Source organism: Erythrolamprus reginae, chromosome 3 (genome assembly GCF_031021105.1).
Source record: "Erythrolamprus reginae isolate rEryReg1 chromosome 3, rEryReg1.hap1, whole genome shotgun sequence".
NCBI classification, from domain to species: domain Eukaryota; kingdom Metazoa; phylum Chordata; class Lepidosauria; order Squamata; family Dipsadidae; genus Erythrolamprus; species Erythrolamprus reginae.
This window is the reverse complement of record NC_091952.1, coordinates 55,537,727-55,558,271: the sequence shown is the minus strand read 5'-3', so window position 1 is coordinate 55,558,271 and position 20,545 is coordinate 55,537,727. Positions and strand designations below refer to the sequence as shown.

The 20,545-nt window shown below is 38.5% G+C and overlaps 1 protein-coding gene across 1 annotated transcript; it reads left to right on the top strand.

The window, feature by feature from the left end:
- Positions 1–6,123: 6,123 nt before the first annotated feature.
- On the top strand, positions 6,124–20,216 carry LOC139163972 (chitotriosidase-1-like). Its single transcript, XM_070745404.1, has 10 exons — positions 6,124–6,238; positions 9,592–9,621; positions 10,607–10,808; positions 11,178–11,234; positions 11,900–12,065; positions 13,380–13,504; positions 15,579–15,669; positions 16,363–16,545; positions 18,101–18,217; positions 19,767–20,216. Exons 1-10 carry the CDS (start codon positions 6,214–6,216, stop codon positions 19,905–19,907), a joined length of 1,137 nt encoding a protein of 378 aa, XP_070601505.1. The 5' UTR covers positions 6,124–6,213; the 3' UTR covers positions 19,908–20,216.
- Positions 20,217–20,545: the final 329 nt, after the last annotated feature.

Genomic DNA, 20,545 nt, shown 5'->3' with positions numbered 1-20,545 from the left:
CATGGGACCGCCTCGCTTGGCGTGAAGCGGGAAATGATCCCCAGGGGATGGAGTGGCTTGGTGACTTAAAATAGTTTTAAAATGGCGGGGGGGGCAGACACTTAGGCTGTATGGGGCCCCAAAATTCCTGATGGTGGCCCTGCTGCCATATGTCTGGGATTGTCTCCGAGTCCTCAGAAAGGGGTGGCATACAAATCTAATAAATTATTATTATTATTATTATTATTGTTGTTGTTGTTGTTGTTGTATAGGGTCTTCTGCACCAGCAGGAGATTGGTCTAGAACAGTGTTTTTCAACCGGTGTGCCGCGGCACACTAGTGTGCCACGAGGCATGGTCAGGTGTGCCGCGAGGCGGCTCCTGCAAGTGGGAGCTCCAGGGCTGAGGCTATTGCCTGCCGCCGCTATTGGCACCCTCCCGCGGGAGGCCGGCAAAGGTTGCTTTGAAAGTCGGCCCCCTCGCGCCCATGGCTTCTCGTCCCTAATAGCGGCGGCGAGCAATAGCCGGGGGACGGGCGGCTTCTGCAAGTGGAAGCTCCAGGGATGAGGCTTCCACTTGTGGCTGTCCCCGCCTGCCCGATCCGTCCTTCTCTCTGGCTTTCTTGGGGCGCGGCTCCTCTCACAGCTGTGACTGCAGCGGCACTGGCGATCCGGCCGCTAGCCGCTCCGAGCACTGTGGGAATGCCCACCCCTCTCACAGTCCTGTCCCGGGCTGTCAGTAAAGGGGCTGCTTCCCATCCCCCTGCCAGCCTGCTCAGAACATTCAAACTAAGGAAAACCTTTGCCGGCCTCCACAGAGAAGAAAGGAAGAGAGAGAGAACGAGAGAGAGCAACAGAGAGAGAGAGAGAAAAAGAAAGAACAAGAGAGAGAAAGCATGAGAGAGAAAGAACAAGAGAGAGAGAAATAAAATAAGAGAGAACAAGAGAGAGAGAGAGAGAACAAGAGAGAGAGAGAAAATAAGAGAGAACGAGAGAGCAACAGAGAGAGAGAGAGAAAGAACAAGAGAGAGAAAGCATGAGGGAGAGAGAGAAAGAAAATAAGAGAGAGAACGAGAGAGAGAGCAACAGAGAGAGAGAAAGCATGAGAGAGAAAGAACAAGAGAGAGAGAAAAAGAAAATAAGAGAGAGAACAAGAGAGAGAGAAGGAAAGTAAGAGAGAAAAAGAGATAGCAAGAGCGAGAGAAAGCAAGAGAGACAGATAGGGAGAGGAAAGGAGAGAGAGAGAAATGAGAACAAAAAGGGGAGAAAAAAGGAGAAATGAGAAAATGATTGAGGCAGAGAATAAGAGGAGAGAGAAACAAAAGAGAGAGAGAGGGGTGATTCTTGAAGCATATGGTAAAAAGCACCCAAATAATAAGAAAAAAACCCCAGCCCACACCTGTTTTTGAAAAGAATAAAAGAGAAAAAAAAACCAGCCCTCAACTGGTTTTGGAAATGGGTGTGTATACACACACACACATAAGGGGGGGAGAGAGACAGGGATGGAAAAAGAGGAGAAGTGAGAGGGAGAAGGAATGAGGGGAAAAGGGAGGAAGAGAGAGAAATGAGAAACATGAGAGAGAAAAGGGGGAAAGACAGGAGAAGTACCCAGAAATGAGACAGTGGTATAAATTTGAGGAGGGATGATTGATGATTGACTGTATTTATAAGGGGATGTTACATGGGATTGTATATATGAGGGGGGTATGTATGTATGTATGTACAGTGATCCCTCGATTAGCACGGTCTCGATTAGTGCGAAACGCTACAACACGGTTTTTCACAAAATATTAATTAAAAAATACTCCACGGTTTTTTTGCTATACCACGGTTTTTCCCACCCGATGACGTCATACGTCATCACCAAGAGTCACTTCTCTGTCTCTTTCTCTTTCTTTCCTGTCACTATGCTTCAATCATTTTCTCATTTCTCTTTTTTTCTCCCCTTTTTTCTATCATTTCTCTCTCTCTTTCTTCCTCTCTCACACTCTCTTCCTCCCTTCTCTCTCCCCCCCTCCACTTGCCCACGAGAAGAAAAAAAGCAACCTCTGCCGGGCAGCTCCCCTTGTGCCCCCGCTTTGTGCCTGCCTCTTTTGGGGATTTTTTTTTTCTTTTCTTTTTTGCGCTGGCGGCGGGAGCTGTTGGGGAGGGCTCTGCCGGGAAGGCCTCTCAGCTGCAGAGCCGAATGGGGGCGGAGGCAACAGCGGAGCCCGGCGCTGGGGCCATGCGAGGCTGTTCATCCAGGGGGGCGTGGACTGGCAAGTCGCCCTCCTTTCTCTCTCTTTCTCTCTCTTATACCACACCGGTAACAGGGAGAGAAAGAGAGAGAGCGGAGGGCACCTTGCCGGTCCACGCCCCCCTAGATGAGCGGCTCCGCATGGCCCCAGCGCCGCCCAGGCAAAGGGGAAACCCCAAGATCGCTTGCCGCTTGCCGCTTGCCGTATTGCAGCGAAGGAGGCGAAGCAAGGCTCCAAGCTGCAATACGGCAAGCGGCAAGCAGCAAGCGATCTTGGGGTTTCCCCTTTGCCTGGGCGGCGGGAAGACCAAGGGAAGGTTCCTTCAGCCGCCCAACACCTGATCCGCTCCGCAGCGTGGCAGCAGCGAGGAGCCGAAGATGGGGTTTCCCCTTTGCCTTTACCCCATCTTCGGCTCCTCGCTGCTTCCGCGCTGCGGAGCAGATCAGCTGTTGGGCGGCTGAAGGAACCTTCCCTTGGTCTTCCCCGCCACCCACACGCAAACTCCACCATCTGCGCATGTGCGGCCATGAAAAAAATGGCGCGCATGCATAGATGGTGTTTTTTACTTCCGCACCACTATAACGCGGAAATCGATTAGCGCGGGAGGTCTTGGAACGTAACCCCCGCGCTAATCGAGAGATCACTGTATGTATGTATGTATGTATGTATGTATGTATGTATGTATGTATGTATTTATTTATTTATTTATTTATTTATTTATTTATTTATTTATTTATTAGATTTGTGTCATTTTGGTTGGTGGTGTGCCCCAGGATTTTGTAAATGTAAAAAATGTGCCGTGGCTCATAAAAGGTTGAAAATCACTGGTCTAGAAGACCCAGAGGGTCCCTTCCAACACAAACAACCAAATAATAAACAAACAAACAAACAAAATAAATAAATGGATGGATGGATGGATAATAGTCTGTGGGTTTTATTAGTTTGCTTAGTTTCTTAGCTACATCTTTGATTTTATCTCCAGGGAGATGGCATATCTCTCTGGATTGATTGTCTACCTATAGCAGGTTCAGATCTCTTGAGGACTGAATCTTCTAACACGAGCACTTGCCTTTTTTTTTGCCTGGGGATATTTATGGTGTTTGTTTCTTTATCACCATGGCATTTGACGGTGTCACTTAGCAATGTAAATTTGGGGCTCAATTTTGGTCATAAGTTGAGAACTATCTGTAGTTGTAAGGGTTAATTTAAATTTCCACAAATTTGAACAGAATTGATTCCAGTTTATGTCAAACCAATTTCTGCAGTCTAGGCTATCCCAAACTCTAAGTGTCTCACTAAGGAGAACCCGGTGGCTACATTGAAAAGGAAAATGCATACAAATGAGTTTGTGTGTATATATAATATGGTTTTTTTTTCAGAGTTCCACCTTCAGCATAAAGAAATGTTGGAACATGACTATCAAATGTCAAGCAGTAGGCTATAATTCCATTCTCAACTATGCTGGCTAAGATTGGGATGCTAAATAGTCACTCCAAGGGCAAGTTCTCTTGATTTTTCTCTTGGTACAATGAATGATTCTGTTTGAGGAGTTTGAAGTTATTTATAGTGAACTAAAAAAATATAAAGTTTATGTCTAAGATAGTGGTATGGTGGCATGCTAACAAGGAAGCTTATGTTTCTCTGGGGATGCAAACAATCACCACATTGTACATTCATACTTCCTGGCAAATTTATGCAATACTGTGTGGGCCGGAAAATATTTAAACAATGTTAGCACTGTTTCATAACTGATCTCTTTCCTTATATTTATGTAAGCCTTTCTTCACTTGTGTTTAATTGTTACAGAAACATGTGCCGTCAATTTTTCCCCAAAACTTGTCTTCATAAATTGGCCTCATAAATTGGTCCCAACCCATAATGAGATAGCTTAAAATATTCTTAGCTGTTCTATTGAGCTGTTAGCTGAGCTGTTATTTAATTAAGTCGTGTTGTCCATCATATGTAAGCAACACAGCAACACAGCAACACAGCACTGTAGTTTTGTCATAGTTATAGTCTGGAGGGCTCTTGCAACTATTTGAATGGTAATAATCAGTGGAACGGCTTGCCTCCAGAAGTTGTGAATGCTCCAACACTAGAAGTTTGTCTAAAGTAGTGTAGAGTCTCCTGCCCAAGCAGGGGTTTGGACTAGAAGACCTCCAACGTCCCTTCCAACTCTGTTGTTGTTGTTGTTATAAAAGCATCATCACTAATCTCCTGTTTACTAGGTAAACCCCACTTGCATTGCTTGCCTAGGGACCAGTACCTGCTTTTAACATATGGGTTTTAACAGATCCCCAGAGTCTAAGCATCTGTCAGAACCCTCCACCAATTGATATAATTATCACTGTTGTTTATAGCAGGTGGTTTATTATCAGAAGTAACATGGAAAAAGGAGCAGGGTAGCAACATTGAAAAGTTTAAGCGACAGTTTGGTTTAACAGCTCTTGCACATACTGCATCGAAATTCCTCCATCTGGCAAGGAGGCAAAAGGGAAGCTTTAGAAGGAAACTAGTCGAGGACAACCAATTAATGCTTCTATAGTATTCTGATTTGAGCTCTTTAACCCAGCAGTGAGGAAAAACCCATGTTTTGACATTTCTACATGAGGCTAATGTTTTTCAGACTAATGATAACAAAAAAGTAAAACCAAAAAACCAACCACGTCAGTGTTTATTATCTGTCACTTGCAGATCACAAGAACCAATCAGTTTTAATTGAATGTCTCTGTGTGTACTATACAGTGGTACTTCTACCTAAGAATGCCTCTACTTAAGAACTTTTCTAGATAAGAACTGGGTGTTCAAGATTTTTTTGCCTCTTCTTAAGAACCATTTTCTACTTAAGAACCCAAGCCCGGAAAAATTTTCCAGGAATTTTGAGAGTGGTACGAAGGCCCGGCCAATTTCCTGGCATTCCCCCTTTAATCCTGGCCATCTCAGGCTTTTCTGGGCTGCCAGAAGAGCCTTTCGGTGGTGCTTAAGGAGGCTTTGGCAGTCCAGAGTAAACAAAGCATTTTCCTTTCTCTGGGCGCTTGGAGAGGGAATAAACTTCTGCCAGCGCCCAGAGAAAACAAACGCTCCCTTCGCTCTGGGCAGCCCAGAGCAAACGGAGCATTTTCCTTTCTCTGGGCGCCGCCTCAGAGTCCCTCTTTTTTTTTTTTAAGTCTGAAAGTTTTGGACTTTTTTGATTCCCCTCATCTCACCTTCTTCCTTTGGCAGCGACTGTCCTCCTCCTCTTCTTCTTCCTCCTCCTCCTCCCATCCAAATTCCGAACTTTTATTTCATTCCTAATGGGTTTGAATGCATTATTTGCTTTTACATTGATTCCTATGGGAAAATTGCTTCTACTTAGAAACTTTTTTACTTAAGAACCTGGTCACGGAACGAATTAAGTTCTTAAGTAGAGGTACCACTGTACCTCCATATGCACATATATGCTTACATAAGCCCTGAATTATATAGCATTTTTATGATTTGGATATGATAAACAGCTCATAGAAATCTGTCAGATGATAGCAAAATAATTCAAAAAAGTTTTAAAAAGTATTTTCAGTTTGGTCAACAGCAAGGCCAGCAAACTGACCTTTAAAAAGTCTTTTGAGCTGTTTAAGATATAATTTCTAGTAAGAACAAAAATGTATATCTTAAATTAAGAAATTGATTACAGCTTTTGCATTTGTCCCAGATTTCTATTTTTGCTCAGTCTTCCTGTATTTACTGAGAATCAGGCATTTTCATTCTTAAATACCTTGATATTTGTTTTTTTTTAGCACCAGAACTGTTATGTGTCCGGATCAATAATAATGACTGTGATGAAATTGCTTTCTCATTGTGATTGTCATTTTCTTGCAACATTAATAACAACAGGACATTCAGGAAATGCTATTGCGACATCGTACTCTGTTAGTACTAAGCTGATGTGTATATATAGCACATAGGTAAACACGAAGATCTACTTCTTTGCAAATAGAGGACTGGATATAATCTGCATTCAGAATGGGTCAAGCTATTATTTGGACTGGTAATCTTAGATTCAATAATATGTTTGTATATTGGATGTTGATGCTGTGTTAACCTATTTATTAACTTATTTATGCTTCTATGCAACTATGCGGTATACTTTTTCTATATTAGTGGAAAAACTATAGTAGCAACATGCCCAGGAAACACGAGACTTCAGTATCTTAGTATCTTTAAGAGGGAACTAAAGTTGAACTCTACAAAATCTTTATCTTATTTGTGTTGTAACTTGAAGGGGGTTTTTTCAGTGCAATTTTCAAAGAGAAAAATTATTCCAATATATTTCTAGGCTCAGGTCCACCTTTAGCAATGGTAGTAGCACAGCTTGTCTGATTTCTTCTAGGCAGGCCAATCTGCACAACTCTTGCAAAGTTTTAATGATGAAGTATCCGAGGTTCCATGGATTATAAAAATATGGGCAAAAAGCTATTTGTGCTACTTCTTCTCCTTCTTGGTGCAGGACCCATAGGATTCTACTGTACTATAGGATCTTTGGTATATTCAGAGTACTTTGGGAGGTCCATAAAACAATGTGAGAGGTTGTACGGAAACTGAGAAAGGAATAGAAGAGAATAAAGAGATAGTGGATGAGTCACTTGACAGTTTATTTTGCAAACAGCAACTTAACTTAGGTGGACAGGTATCTGTGAAAAAGTATTCAAAGACGTTCTGTCTTAATTAGCTCAGTGTGGAAGAGGCTGAAAAATTCCTGTAATGGTTTTCAGATTTTTTATTTCTTTTTGCTGCGGTGTAAGAGTGGTGTCCAGCTCGCAGAGTATTTTGAAATCAAACTGCACATTGAAAAAAGCATTGACGTCAGAGGAATGTGTTTGTGTGTCTTACTGATCCTAAAGAAATACAGTCACAAATGTAAGACAAACTCCCACCAAAAGGAAATTGAACTAAGCATACTCATTTTCCGTTACTGTATTCTCAGTAAACTAAGATTATTCTTATTTGGCAGAAGCTAGAAGCTATGGACTCCTAATATTAATGAAATATTATCCCCAGCACCCCCATTTCCACTGTGACTGACAGTAATCACAGGGGTCAGTGGGAAGTTGTGGTTCAGCAGCATCAAGAAGCACTAGCAGACTGATAAACACAGTTCACTCCCCCTAAACCGGGGGATTTCATTGTGGGACACATCAAATTGCGTTTGACTTTAGGGGGAAGGGGAAGGGGGCATGGTCAGATTGAAGTCACTAGTGTTGGGAACACCTGTGGTGGCCAAATGCTAAGGCAGAATTAACCCAGACTAGAATTCAAGTAAAATCTATGTAGTTCTTGCTTCTTTGGTCGTCTTCACTTTATCTGGATTGATAATCCAGTTCTCATTCAGGTTTGCATGGATAGCATCAAGGAGTTTAGATTATCAGTAGCTGTGATGGGGATTAATTACTGCCATTGTTGTGTGTGTGACATATCTGTATTTAAAGTTTCAATTAAAAAGATAAAAACTAATGCAAACTAAAAAAAGAATAAAAAATAAAACTATGGTAAAGAAAAAAAGAAGCATAAAAAGAAATGTCTTTTTCCTTTATCCCAACATGATGGGATGTGTAAACAATTACAAAGTATAAATAAATATAAAAACAATTTTAATATTATATCACCTCCTCTTAAAATGCAACTAATGATAATTTCTTTCCAAATCTCATGTCTTATCTATAAACAAATCCTTAAAGCCTTGTTCTTAAGTATGGATCACCAAGAATCAATTAAGATTTACTAGATGTAATAACATATCTATTTTAACCTTGATCAAACAAACCAAGTTTAAATTCCTTCCTTTAGTCTTTAAAAAGAATATCTTAGAACCTGATTTTTTAAATTTATTTTTCTTTGTCCCTTTTCACAAACTTTTTTAGCCAGTCTTTTTTGTAAATTCATTATTGGAAAATTATCCAGGTCACTCTCTTAATTTATTATTTATATATACCTTTTAATTATTAAGACCTCAGCTGGTTTCTTTTCTATGTCCAGTGTAGCATTCCCCCCCTCCCCATATCATTCCCCATAGCCTGTCATTTTAAAGTACACTTAGGCAAATATGTTCAATGTTAAAAATATTCGCTTTGTTTTACATTAATAAGTCAAATTTAAGTGTTCTATAACTGCAATCTTTGCTTTCTTTTGGTTCCCTCTAGTGTCCAACCTTCAAAGTCTAATTTTATCATCTGTTTTTTTAAAAAGAGAGAATTCTTTAAAAATAGTCACCTTGAACTTAAATTAATAATAAAAATTCAAAATTGAAATGGGATTGTTATAATTAATTTCAAAGTATTATTTCCAATCTATTTAGACTCTTAATCTGTTTTTATATATGTATCTATCTGTCTGTCTGTCTGTCTTTCTGTCTGTCTGTCTGTCTGTCTTTCTGTCTGTCTGTCTGTCTGTCTATCTAATTAGATTTCTATGCCACCCTTTTCCTCAGACTTTCCAAAAGCCAAATTCTAGCACCTTTTTATTGCTTATTCTAAAATACACTTTTAAAAAAGTTTTTAAACTTGTATTTAAAACTGCTTTTGCAAAAGGTTTAAGTCAGTTCACATTATGTCTCATTGCCTTAAAGTAGTTATCTAACATCTGCCACAAATCGTGCAGGTTTGCAATTATTATTGTTGTTGTTGTTGTTGTTATTAATTTGTTCTACAATTCACACCTATATGCATTCATTGTATTAACAATGCATGGTAAAGTTTCCTGTTTGCTTTCATACATTTCTCAACAACCTGCTGAAGTGGAAACATCTAATATGTACACCCTTTACTTGACATGAAAGCACACTGCACTTCACAAGTTGTAGTTGCTGGTGCTTGATGTACTCTTTCAGTTAGAATTCTACTTTCCTACACATGTTTAACAAACCAATACTTTCTATGAGTTTGGTTTTTGTTCTTATTACTTTCCATTGTGTAAAAAGTGTACTCTAACTTCATGTTCCCTAATTGTGTGTATATGAGAGAGAGAGAGAGAGAGGGAGAGAGAGTTTACCAGCATTAGTCATACCTGTACCACCTGTGCCATGTACTACTAATGTAAGTATAGTTCAGTTTTTACACATCTTGACCAGGATGCCACAATTTTCATCAAATATACCAACAAGAACTAAGTTTTTTAGTCTATAGACTACCTTGCAGAGCCAACATATAGTTGCCTTCAGTATCCCTCCAAAGGAGATGCAAGCATTCAAAGTAAAATATAAAAAAGCAATTATAGTAAATATTAATTATATTATTTATTTATTTATTTTATATATATTATTGTATTTATGTACATTATAATCTCTGATCCAAAGAGCCTATATTACTTAGTTACAGTAATTTGTTTTCTATTTTCTTTTTATTCTAGGTTTAGCTGTCTTGCTGTTTCTTCACTGCAGTAAGTAATCATGATGGCGAAGCTATGGCAGGGGTGCCACAGGTGGCACTCAGAGCCATATCTACTGGCACGCAAGCTGTTCCCCTAGCTCATCTCCAATGTGCCTGTGTGTGCTGGCCAGCTGACTTTTGGCTTGCACAGAGGCCCTGGGAGGGCATTTTTGGCTTCCAGAGAGCTCTGGGGGGATTTTTACCCCCAGGGCTCCAGGGAAATCTTTGGAACCTGGGGAGGGTGAAACACAAACCTACTGGGCCCACCAGAAGTTGAGAAACAGGCTATTTCTGGACTCCAGAGGGCTACCCGGGGAGGGGAGGTGGGAGGAGCTGTTTTTGCCCTCCCTGGGCATTGAATTATGGGTGTGGGCACTCACTCTCATGCTCTTTCGGCACTCGAGGGAAAAAAAGGTTCACCATCACTGATATAGGACCATCTTATTTCCCAATGAATCATGAGAAAACAGGAAAGTTTAAAGCTCAATTGATTGGTCTCTAATAAAATATTCCATAAAGGAGTCAACATTGGAAAGAGCATGAAGATTGGTGATACCTTTCATGAGCCCAAGCAACATGAGAAGTTAGATTTAGACATTCACCAACCTTAAGAAGGACAACAAGTGACAAATAATTGTTTATGCCAGATAGATTTAGTAGGCTAGCAAATTAACTATGTTTATTTTAGGAAGGTTTAATGTTCTATTATATTTATTTTTATCCTGTTTTAAATAAGTACTTAACTTTGGTCATTGTCCATGAAAATAAAACCAACATTTCTTAATTTGGTTTCTTCTTGATAAGTTAGACTATCTTTCTAACAATTGACCGTTATGATTGGAATTTTAGGGAATTGCAATTCATTACATCTGGATTTTGCTAGCTTGGGAATAAATCATTAAACAGATAAAGCAACAGAAATATCTTATTTTCTTGAGAGGAGTGATTAACAGAACAGACCAAAATGTCTTTCATATATAATCTCATTTCAACAGGTTCTGCTTTCAAGCTTGTTTGCTATTTCACCAACTGGTCTCAGTACAGGCAAGATAGAGGGAAATTCTTGCCTAAAGACATCGATCCAAAACTCTGCACTCATCTCATCTATGCATTTGCGGGAATGAAAGACAATAAGATCACAACAGTAGAGTGGAATGATGAACAGCTTTACAAGGATTTCAATAACCACAAAAAAACGTATGGAGCAAGTTGGCGTGAGGAGGGATAAGGGGTCTTTCTAGAAATTCCTGGAACTAGGATTTTGCATTGTACGTTAGCAGAAGGAAGTATATAAAAAATGTACATGGGGAATTTTATGGCAGTCGAAGTAGAAATGATTCCAATCCTGAGGGCTGCATTGGAAAAAAAATGTAAATTTATTTTGTACATACACTGATGCAGTTGGGGAAAACTCCAAAAAGTCTATTTTGCTTACATCATAAAGAGCCAACCTGAATCAAGCCCAATGGACTTTTCTAAGTATGAAAACCACATTTACAGAATGCAAGATCAACTAGTTAAGAAAATAAATTGAATTCTACTAACCAATGTTTTTCTCTCTTTTAGGAATCCAGGATTGAATACACTTTTAGCTATTGGTGGATGGAATTTTGGTAGTGCAAAGTAAGAACCTCAGAGATTTCTATGGAAGGGGCTGTATTCATTATGCACGAGGTTCTCAAACTTGGCAACTTTAAGATTTGTGAACTTCAACCCCCAGAATTCTCCAGCCAGCATAGCTGACTGGAGAATTCTGGGAGTTGAAGTCCACAAGTCTTAAAGTTGCCAAGTTTGGGGACACCTGCATTATGCTATGCTGAACAAGCCTAGGTGGACAATTGCAAAAACACTGGGCTAATTCTTGGGATGCTCTGTCTAGGATCCTCTTTGAGGGTCCTATTTTGCAATTGTTTTTTATTGTTGTACACTGGTATTTCATATAATATTGCTGATAGTAACAATGATTGCACAAGATTTTAAAATATATAATTTTAATAAGAAAAAATGGCAAATGTGCATTAAACTGTACATATAATATTCCTGTTTCAAAACCTTCAAAACATCAAATATTATTTGGAACTAAAATTTTAAAAAAATAGAATCAATCTGAAGGAAGATATGATTGGAAAACATTATTTGGGATTAAGAGACTTTTCAAGTCAAAAGACTCCAGGTTCTGCAGTTTGGGTACTGATATTGAATGGGAATATATATGATGTATGTATACATGACAAAGCAAATTGGTATCTTGTTTGTTTGATGTGCTCATATACAAATTTCTTTGGTAGATTCTCTGCAATGGTAGCTACTGCTTCCAACCGCCAAGTGTTTATTTCTTCTGCGCTTTCATTCCTCCGAAAACATAACTTTGATGGCTTAGACCTAGACTGGGAATATCCTGCTGGCAGAGGAAGCCCTGCAGAGGATAAACAACGTTTCACCTCCTTAGTTCAGGTACTGCAGAACTTTGAGTTGATGATACAATGCAAACAGCAAATAAAAAGTTTCTTGCTACAATGTTATTTTGTACTAGCAAATGCTATGTACAACAGTTAGTGAAACAAAACATTAGGGAATATGCCAAAAGTTGTACAGAATGAATGCTGCTTAATAAATTATTTTATTACTGGAAGTAAATCATAACAGACTTGCATACACAATCAGTTATTTGATTTCAAAATGTAATATAGGGATACCTTTCTTTATCTAAAGCTAAGATCCCCTCAATGGCACAGTACACATCAGATGTTCAGTGTAAGCCCATTAGTAAATATAGCAAGGAAGTAATGTGAGTTTTTTTCCGTCTGTTCAATCGTGTGTGATTCTCCTTGAACTAGAGCAGTCGTGTGTGATTCTCCTTGAACTAGAGCGATCAACCAATGGAACAACCTACCAGCGGACGTTGTGAACTCCAACACGCTGGACATTTTTAAGAGAAGATTGAACTGCTACTTGACTGGTGCACTAGTTCCTGGTTGGGCAGGGAGTTGAACTTGATGGCCTTCATGGTCCCTTTCAACTCTAACAATCAATCAATTAAAATAAAATAATAAAATAAAGTAAAGTAAAGTAAAGTAAAGTAAAATAAAATAAAATAAAATAAAATAAAATAAAATAAAATAAAATAAAATAAAATAAAATAATAAAATAAAATAAAATAAAATAAAATAAAATAAAATAAAATAAAATAAAATAAAATAAAATAAAATAAAATAAAATAAAATAAAATAAAATAAAATAAAATAAAATAAAATAAAATAAAATAAAATAAAATAAAATAAAATAAAATAAAATAAAATAAAATAAAATATAAAATAAAATAAAATAATAAAATAAAATAAAATAATAAAATAATAAAATAAAATAAAATAAAATAAAATAAATAATAAAATAAAATATAAAATAAATAAAATAATAAATAAATAAATACTCTTTGCAGTTTTCTTTGAAAATATTTTCAGAAGTGGTTTGCCACTGCTTCCTTCCTAGGGCTGAGAAAGAGAATGATTAGCCCATGGTAACTCAGGTAGCTTTGTGCCTAAAACAAACTCAAAGTCTCCTGGTTTCTTGCCTATGCCTTAACCATTGCACCAAACTGGCTCTCCAACGATAGGTAATAGATTACTAAAAATCTTTTTAATAAAAATACAACTCAAACAAGAAGTATCCTGGATTTGCAGTTACTTTGGAGACAAAAGTGACTGAATCGATATCATTATCCACTCATTAAATGACAGGAATAAAACTAATGTTATCTGCTTATCTTAGGAAATGATGAAAGAATTTACAGCAGAAGCCCAAAGGACAGGAAAGAAAAGGCTCTTGCTTACTGCTGCCGTTGCCGCTGGGAAGCAGACTATTGACAATGGTTATGAAGTGGACAAGATCTCAGCGTGAGTATATGCTGGAAAAATTATTAACTAAGATGGAGAGCATGCTCACATTTAAATTAATTTCATCCGTTAGCTCCAACATTGCAAGTTAACAAGTTCTTATCACTTAGTTGTAAAACATCAGGCTTCATGGAGCTATTCAAATTACAGGAAGTCCTAGATCGTTTAGTGATTGTTCAATGTTACAACAGCACTGAAAAATGTGACTTATGATCATTTTTCATAGTGATAATTTTTTTTTATTATTCATTTGTCCTATACATAAATACATAGGAAGAGAATAGACATGTGATAATATAAAAGAGGGTGAAGGTGAACTTAGAGGAGAGGATATATGAAAGAAAGAGAATATATATGATAGGTGAAAGAAAGGAAAGACAATTGGACAGGGGACGAAAGGCACACTAGTGCACTTATGTACACCCCTTACTGGCCTCTTAGGAACCTGGAGAGGTCAATCGTGGAGAGTCTAAGGGAGAAGTGTTGGGGGTTTGGGGTTGACACAATTGAGTCCGGTAATGAGTTCCAAGCTTCGATAACTCGATTGTTGAAATCATATTTTTTACAGTCAAGTTTGCAACATCCCCATAATCATGTGATCAAAATTCAGATGCTTGGCAACTGGTTCATTCTTATGACCTTTGCTGTGTCCTAGGGTCATGTGATCTCCTTTTTTGACCTTTTGGCAAGCAAAGTCAACGGGGAAGCCAGATTCATTAACAACCAGATTACTAACTTATTAATTGTGCAGCAGCTGCCAAAACAGCCAACACAGTTCTAGGCTGCATTAACAGAGGGATAGAATCAAGATCACGTGAAGTGTTAATGATGCCTTGATAAGACCTTGGTAAGGCCACACTTGGAATACTGCATTCAGTTTTGGTTGCCACGATGCAAAAAGGATGTTGAGACTCTAGAAAGGGTACAGAGAAGAGTGACAAGGATGATTAGGGGACTGCAGGCTAAAACATATGAAGAATGGTTGCAAGAACTGGGCATGGCTAGTTTAATGAAAAGGACTAGGGGAGACATGATAGCAGAGTTCCAGTATCTCAGGGATTGCCACAAAGAAGAAGGACTCAACTTATTCTCCAAAGCACCTGAGAGTAGAACAAGAAGCAATGGGTGGAAGCTGGACAACGAGAGAAGGATCTGAGAGCTAAGGAGAAATTTCCTGACAGTTAGAACAATTGATCAGTGGAACAGCTTGCCTCCAGAAATTGTGAATGCCCCAACACTGGAAGTTTTTAACAGGATGTTGGATAACCAACTGTCTGAAGTAGTGTAGGGTTTGCTGCCTAAGCAGGAAGACCTCCAAAGTCCCTTCCCACTCTGTTGTTATTATTATTATAAACTGCAGTGATCCACTTAACAACTATAGCAAGAAAAATTGTAAAAATGGGGCAATCATGGGCTTTCCCAAAAATGCCCATGTAACACCCTCCGCAGTCTGCATTGGTTGCCGATCAGTTTCCGGTCACAATTCAAAGTGTTGGTTATGACCCCTTCATGGCACCGGACCAGACTATCTCAGGGACCGCCTTCTGCTGCACGAATCCCAGCGACCAGTTAGGTCCCACAGAGTGGGCCTTCTTCGGGTCCCGTCAACTAAACAATATCGTTTGGCAGGACCCAGGGGAAGAGCCTTCTCTGTGGCGGCCCCGACCCTCTGGAACCAACTCCCCCCAGAGATTAGAATTGCTCCCACCCTCCTTGCCTTTCGTAAGCTTCTTAAAACCCACCTCTGCCGCCAGGCATGGGGGAATTGAGATACTCTTTCCCCCTAGGCCTTTACAATTTTATGCATGGTATGTCTGTATGTATGTTTGGTTTTACAATAGGGGGTTTTAACTGTTTATATTGGATTGTCATATGCTGTTTACTAATGTCGTTAGCCGCCCTGAGTCTGCGGAGAGGGGCGGCATACAAATCCAATAAAATAAAATCAAAATCAAAAACAAATGTCTCACTTAACAACAGAAATTTTGGGTTCAGTTGTGGTTGTATGTTGAGGACTACTTGTATGATATTAGATGGTATTCACATCATGTATATTTTCTTACTTTCCTCATAGATCTCTGGACTTTATCAACCTCATGTCATATGATTTTCATGGAGCCTCAGATGGAGTCACAGGGCACGTCAGCCCCCTATTCCCTGACACTGTATGTGATGAACACTTGCTTATTCTATAGAGACTCTTTACATTTAGATTTAGAGAAATAATCAAATTTATTATTTGCCAAATATCTATATTTTAAGCATTTGTAGATGGAGATAGTGTATTACAATATCAATGTGTTAACCATTTTCTTAAAACAATACAACTTGTTTCCTGCCTGTTCAAGGTACTTTATGAGTAACGTAGTAATTGACAGACAAAGACCTTGAGTGGCAATAATAAACTCATTAGTTTACTTTCTATTATCTTTCTTGCATTCCTTACAAAGCTGCTGCATAAATTCATAAGAGCATCTAAAGTAGGAATCAATAGAACATGTTCTCGTTAGTCTTTCAGATATTTCTGAACCACGGTTTCTTCACAGTTGGCAATACCGATAAGACAACTTTAACCGCAGCTTAAAATGTGGAAGGCAAAGAGATTCCTCACCCATTTGAAGGGAATAAACTTTTTCTCAGTATGAAGTGAAAGGTTATAGTTGGGAAGAAAAAATATCAAAGCATTTTCCGTGGTATATGTGACAGTATCTTCACCAATGTATTTACATTTGTAGCATAACTGAATAATACAACACAAATATATTTATATTTGTAGCATAACTGAATAATAAAAGGATTTAGCCTCAAAACTAGACAAAATGGACTGAAGTCTTGCTTATTTATTTATTGCACCAAAGGACAATGCTGTACAGTACTGGAAGAGCAAGGGAGCACCATCAAAAAAGATCATTCTGGGAATTCCTGCCTATGGACGATCCTTCACCCTTTCTACTTCACAGAATGGAGTGAATGCACCAACCTCAGGCCCTGGCACAGCTGGTATTTACACAAAAGAGGGAGGATTTTTGGCTTATTATGAGGTAAGGAAAAGACGTGTACTTATGCCCCCTTCATTTCTCCAAACAAGGACAAATTTCAAGAAATCCCACACATACTTTAAGGGGCGTGCATAAGTACACCATTGTGCCTACCATCCCTGTCCTACTGTTTTATTGTCTTCTATCATTACTTTTTATCATTACTTTTCTAGCGTTTTAGTTATACAAATTACCATCCTATAATTGTTTGATGAATGAATGAATGAATGAATGAATGAATGAATGAATGAATACTCATGTTTGATCCCCTTTGGTAGATAATGCAGAGATGTATTGATATTTCTAAATGTGAAGGAACATATTGTTGGAGTAACGTTTTGCAGAAGCTAGTCCACCCAGATAGCCACAGTAGCCAACCAGCCTGCCTCAGACCAGGATATATTAGGAAATTTTATCTTGAAGATAATTGAAGATACTCACTGCAGTTTCTTAGGAAAATATTTACTCTTTAGTAGCAAACCTACAGTAACTATTTACACTGTAGCTCTCTAGTAGTTAATATACAAAATACTCACAATTCTCTACCTGCTATTCTCGGTTACAATATTTAGCTACAATTCTTCATCCACCCCAAGCCACACTAATTTAAAAGCCACTCTAAGTCACAATACCTTCAAGCCAAATCACACGCCACACCTACGCAAAGGTGCATTATGTACTTTTGTCAGCCAGTCAGGTTACATTACAATTTGCATATTTGTCACGACTAGGTAGTTTGTTAAAGTTATACAATTCTTTTCTCTCTGCAATTTGGAATATTGCATCAAGTAGGCTCCAATCTTGACACATATTGTACATTTACAAATATACAGATTGGTATAGGTGAAAGGGTTTAAAATATCAATATTTTAAGATACTGTATTTATGAACTGAGAGAGCCAATGGTAACAAGGTCAGCCAATGAATAGGCATAGCAACTAAGTCAGCCACTGGGACCTATCTACTTCGGGGTCTGTGCAGAGAATCGAAACAGAGAAGCTCAAGGCTGGGTGTGGTCCACTCTGCACTCTATACTCTTCCACTCTGAACTCTGTTGAAATAAAACTAACTGTTATCTGCTGTCTGTTACTGCCTGAAGAAGAACTCTGCTAATGGTATTATAAATTCATCTGTTACTAGGAAAAATGTTTATAAAGAAGTTTTAATACATGTTCACTGCTTCCAAAACAGATTTCTAGAATCAAGCATATTGGGTGTTAAAGTTTAAATGATTGATTTAGAATTAGACTATTTTTCTCCCTTTTACAGTCAGTTCATTAGTTCCTTAGGGCAGACCAACAAAGTCCTAGATTACAACTTGCCTTCTTCTCTTACTTGCTATTTTTTTATTGCAAACCTAATCTTAATACGGTACATACAAGGGATGAAAACAGGGTGACATTTGTTGCTCCTTGTCTCCTACTATTTATCTGAAAAGTTTCTAATGAAAACTTTGGCCAAGTACTAAAGACACGTTCTTGGAATATCTTGAGTCATTTATACTTCTTTGCCAAACCAAAATGCATTTGTCTCAAGTCAAATATATACTTTGTTTCAGATCTGTGACTTTAAAAATGGTGCTACCACAAATGTGATTGAAAGTCAGAAAGTTCCATATTCCTTCAAAGGAAACCAATGGGTGGGATACGATGATGTCAAAAGCGTTACCAATAAGGTAAGGATTATGTATTTGAATTTAAATATTTGTGTATTCTTCTAGCATAGCTCAGCAAATTTATGTTCATAAATCACAAGAGGGTAGCAACTTAGGTCCTGAAAAGCATTTTTGTAGAAATTACATTAGTCTTGTTCTGCTAAGTGGAAACCTATGGTTAATCATATTTTTCTCAGATATATAACCTTATAACCATGCAGGGCTGGCTTGAGACATTTTGGTGCTCTAGGCAAAGTCATACTCTGGCACCTCCTATGTAAATAGAGACCCTCTTGTTTCTTGTTTTTTCCCCCTACATTGTACATATGAAACATTTGAGTTTCAAACTTAGAATTTGCAGCCTGGTAATCCCAAACACACACACACACACACATACACACATACCATTTTGCAGGGAAGAGGGTACATTGTCAATATATTTACCCTGAATCACAGTAAATAATTTTAAATACATCACCCCCCATTATAATCATAGGGCAACCATTGAAAAACAATTATATTTATTTATTTATTTATTATTTAGATTTGTATGCCGCCCCTCTCCGCAGACTTGGGGCGGCTCACAACAAAATAAAACAATTCATAACAAATCTAAATCGTAGTTTAAAATATTTAAAAACACCATTTACTAAACAAACATACAGACAAACATACCATTCATAAATTGTATATGCCCGGGGGAGATGTCTCAGTTCCCCCCTGCCTGTCGACAAAGGTGGGTTTTAAGGAGCTTACGAAAGGCAAGGAGAGTAGGGGCAGTTCTAATCTCTGGGGGGAGTTGGTTCCAGAGGGCCGGGGCCACCACAGAGAAGGCTCTTCCCCTGGGGCCCGCCAACCGACATTGTTTAGTTGACGGGACCCGGAGAAGGCCCACTCTGTGGGACCTAATCGGTCTCTGGGATTCATGCGGCAGAAGGCGGTCTCGGAGGTATTCTGGTCCAATGCCATGAAGGGCTTTAAAGGTCATAACCAACACTTTGAATTGTGACCGGAAATTGATTGGCAACCAATGCAGACTGCGGAGTGTTGTCCCTGGGAGGCAAAACCCACAGCCACTCCGTCTTATCCGGGTTGAGTTTGAGTCTGTTGACTCAAATTTAACCGTCAAGTGAGTCTACTAGTACATGGCTTTAACTTTGATTAGCTGATATCATGCAACTTGGCCTTCCTATCAAACTTTGGTCTTGCGTCATGAATATTATCAGCTCCCTGAGATAATGATCATTTCTTTTTCATGCCTTGCGATGTCTGGCTAGTGTGTTTTTCCTCACTGCTTCACCAGCTTTGGGAGTGTTTTCAAAAATGGTAGAAAGAAAAAGTTCTAAAACACCAAGGAAGCATTACCAGATTTTATATTAATATTTCAGCAGTCTTTTTTATTTTTGCACCCCCTAAAATTTGATTCCCTAGACAAATTCCAAATTGCCAGGCCTAGCACCCCCCCCCCCCCAAAAAAAAACCATGACGAATCATGGCAGCTGAAACTGTTGAGCAACATGACTTTTGTTTGAGTTCAAACCTTTAAATCCCTATTTTCTGTTTCATTCAGGTCCAGTATTTGAAGAAACAAAACTTGGGTGGTGGTATGGTGTGGGCCTTAGACCTGGATGACTTCAGTGGCTCATTTTGCAAAGAAGGAAGATACACACTTATTCAAACTCTGAAAAAGCAGATGAGTTCCACAAATTAATTGGGCAATATTGCGCTTTCTTTTCTTGGAATCATATTTTAACCTCAAGGCTAAAAAGGAACTAAGCATTTACCTAACATCCTTATTCTACTGGTATTTCCCATTATATAGCAATGATAAAGTATGACAATTTTCAATACTTCTGTAAAAGGGAAACCCTTTACCCTAATGCTGAAGACTTTAATATCACTTTTCCTGCAATACAAACATCTATAGCCATCTAAAATAGTAAGCATTACAAGTATGTATTTATTAGCTTGCCCTCCAATAGATAAAATATGTATGATTAAAAAAAATTGCACCTTTTGACTCTTGACTCTTATTCCATTCAGCTTTATTGAATGACTCTGAAGTCTAGTATTAGAAAGATAAGGGGGGAAATCTTTTGATTTACTTTGTCAACATCATAGGCGTTTGCTGAGTTTTTAAGATTTTGCTCTACCCTAGTGAAAATATTCAGAGGTCAGTTCTAAATAATGTTTATTCAAAAGTGAGACTTGTGTTTTAATCACTAGACTTGTGCAAATTGGTCATGCACAGTATTGGGTGGCTACCAGTACGGATGAAGATGGTGCCCCAGTAGCAAAAGTTGTGCTCCACACACAGCTTCTATTGCGGCGAAGGCAGAGAAACACTTG

Coding starts and splice junctions, on each gene's coding strand:
- LOC139163972 (XM_070745404.1), top strand. CDS start 6,214: ATGGGTCAAGCTATTATTTGGACTG. Junction 11,235..11,899: donor TGGAATTTTGGTAGTGCAAA/GTAAGAACCTCA, acceptor TTTCTTTGGTAG/ATTCTCTGCAATGGTAGCTA. Junction 18,218..19,766: donor TCAAAAGCGTTACCAATAAG/GTAAGGATTATG, acceptor TGTTTCATTCAG/GTCCAGTATTTGAAGAAACA.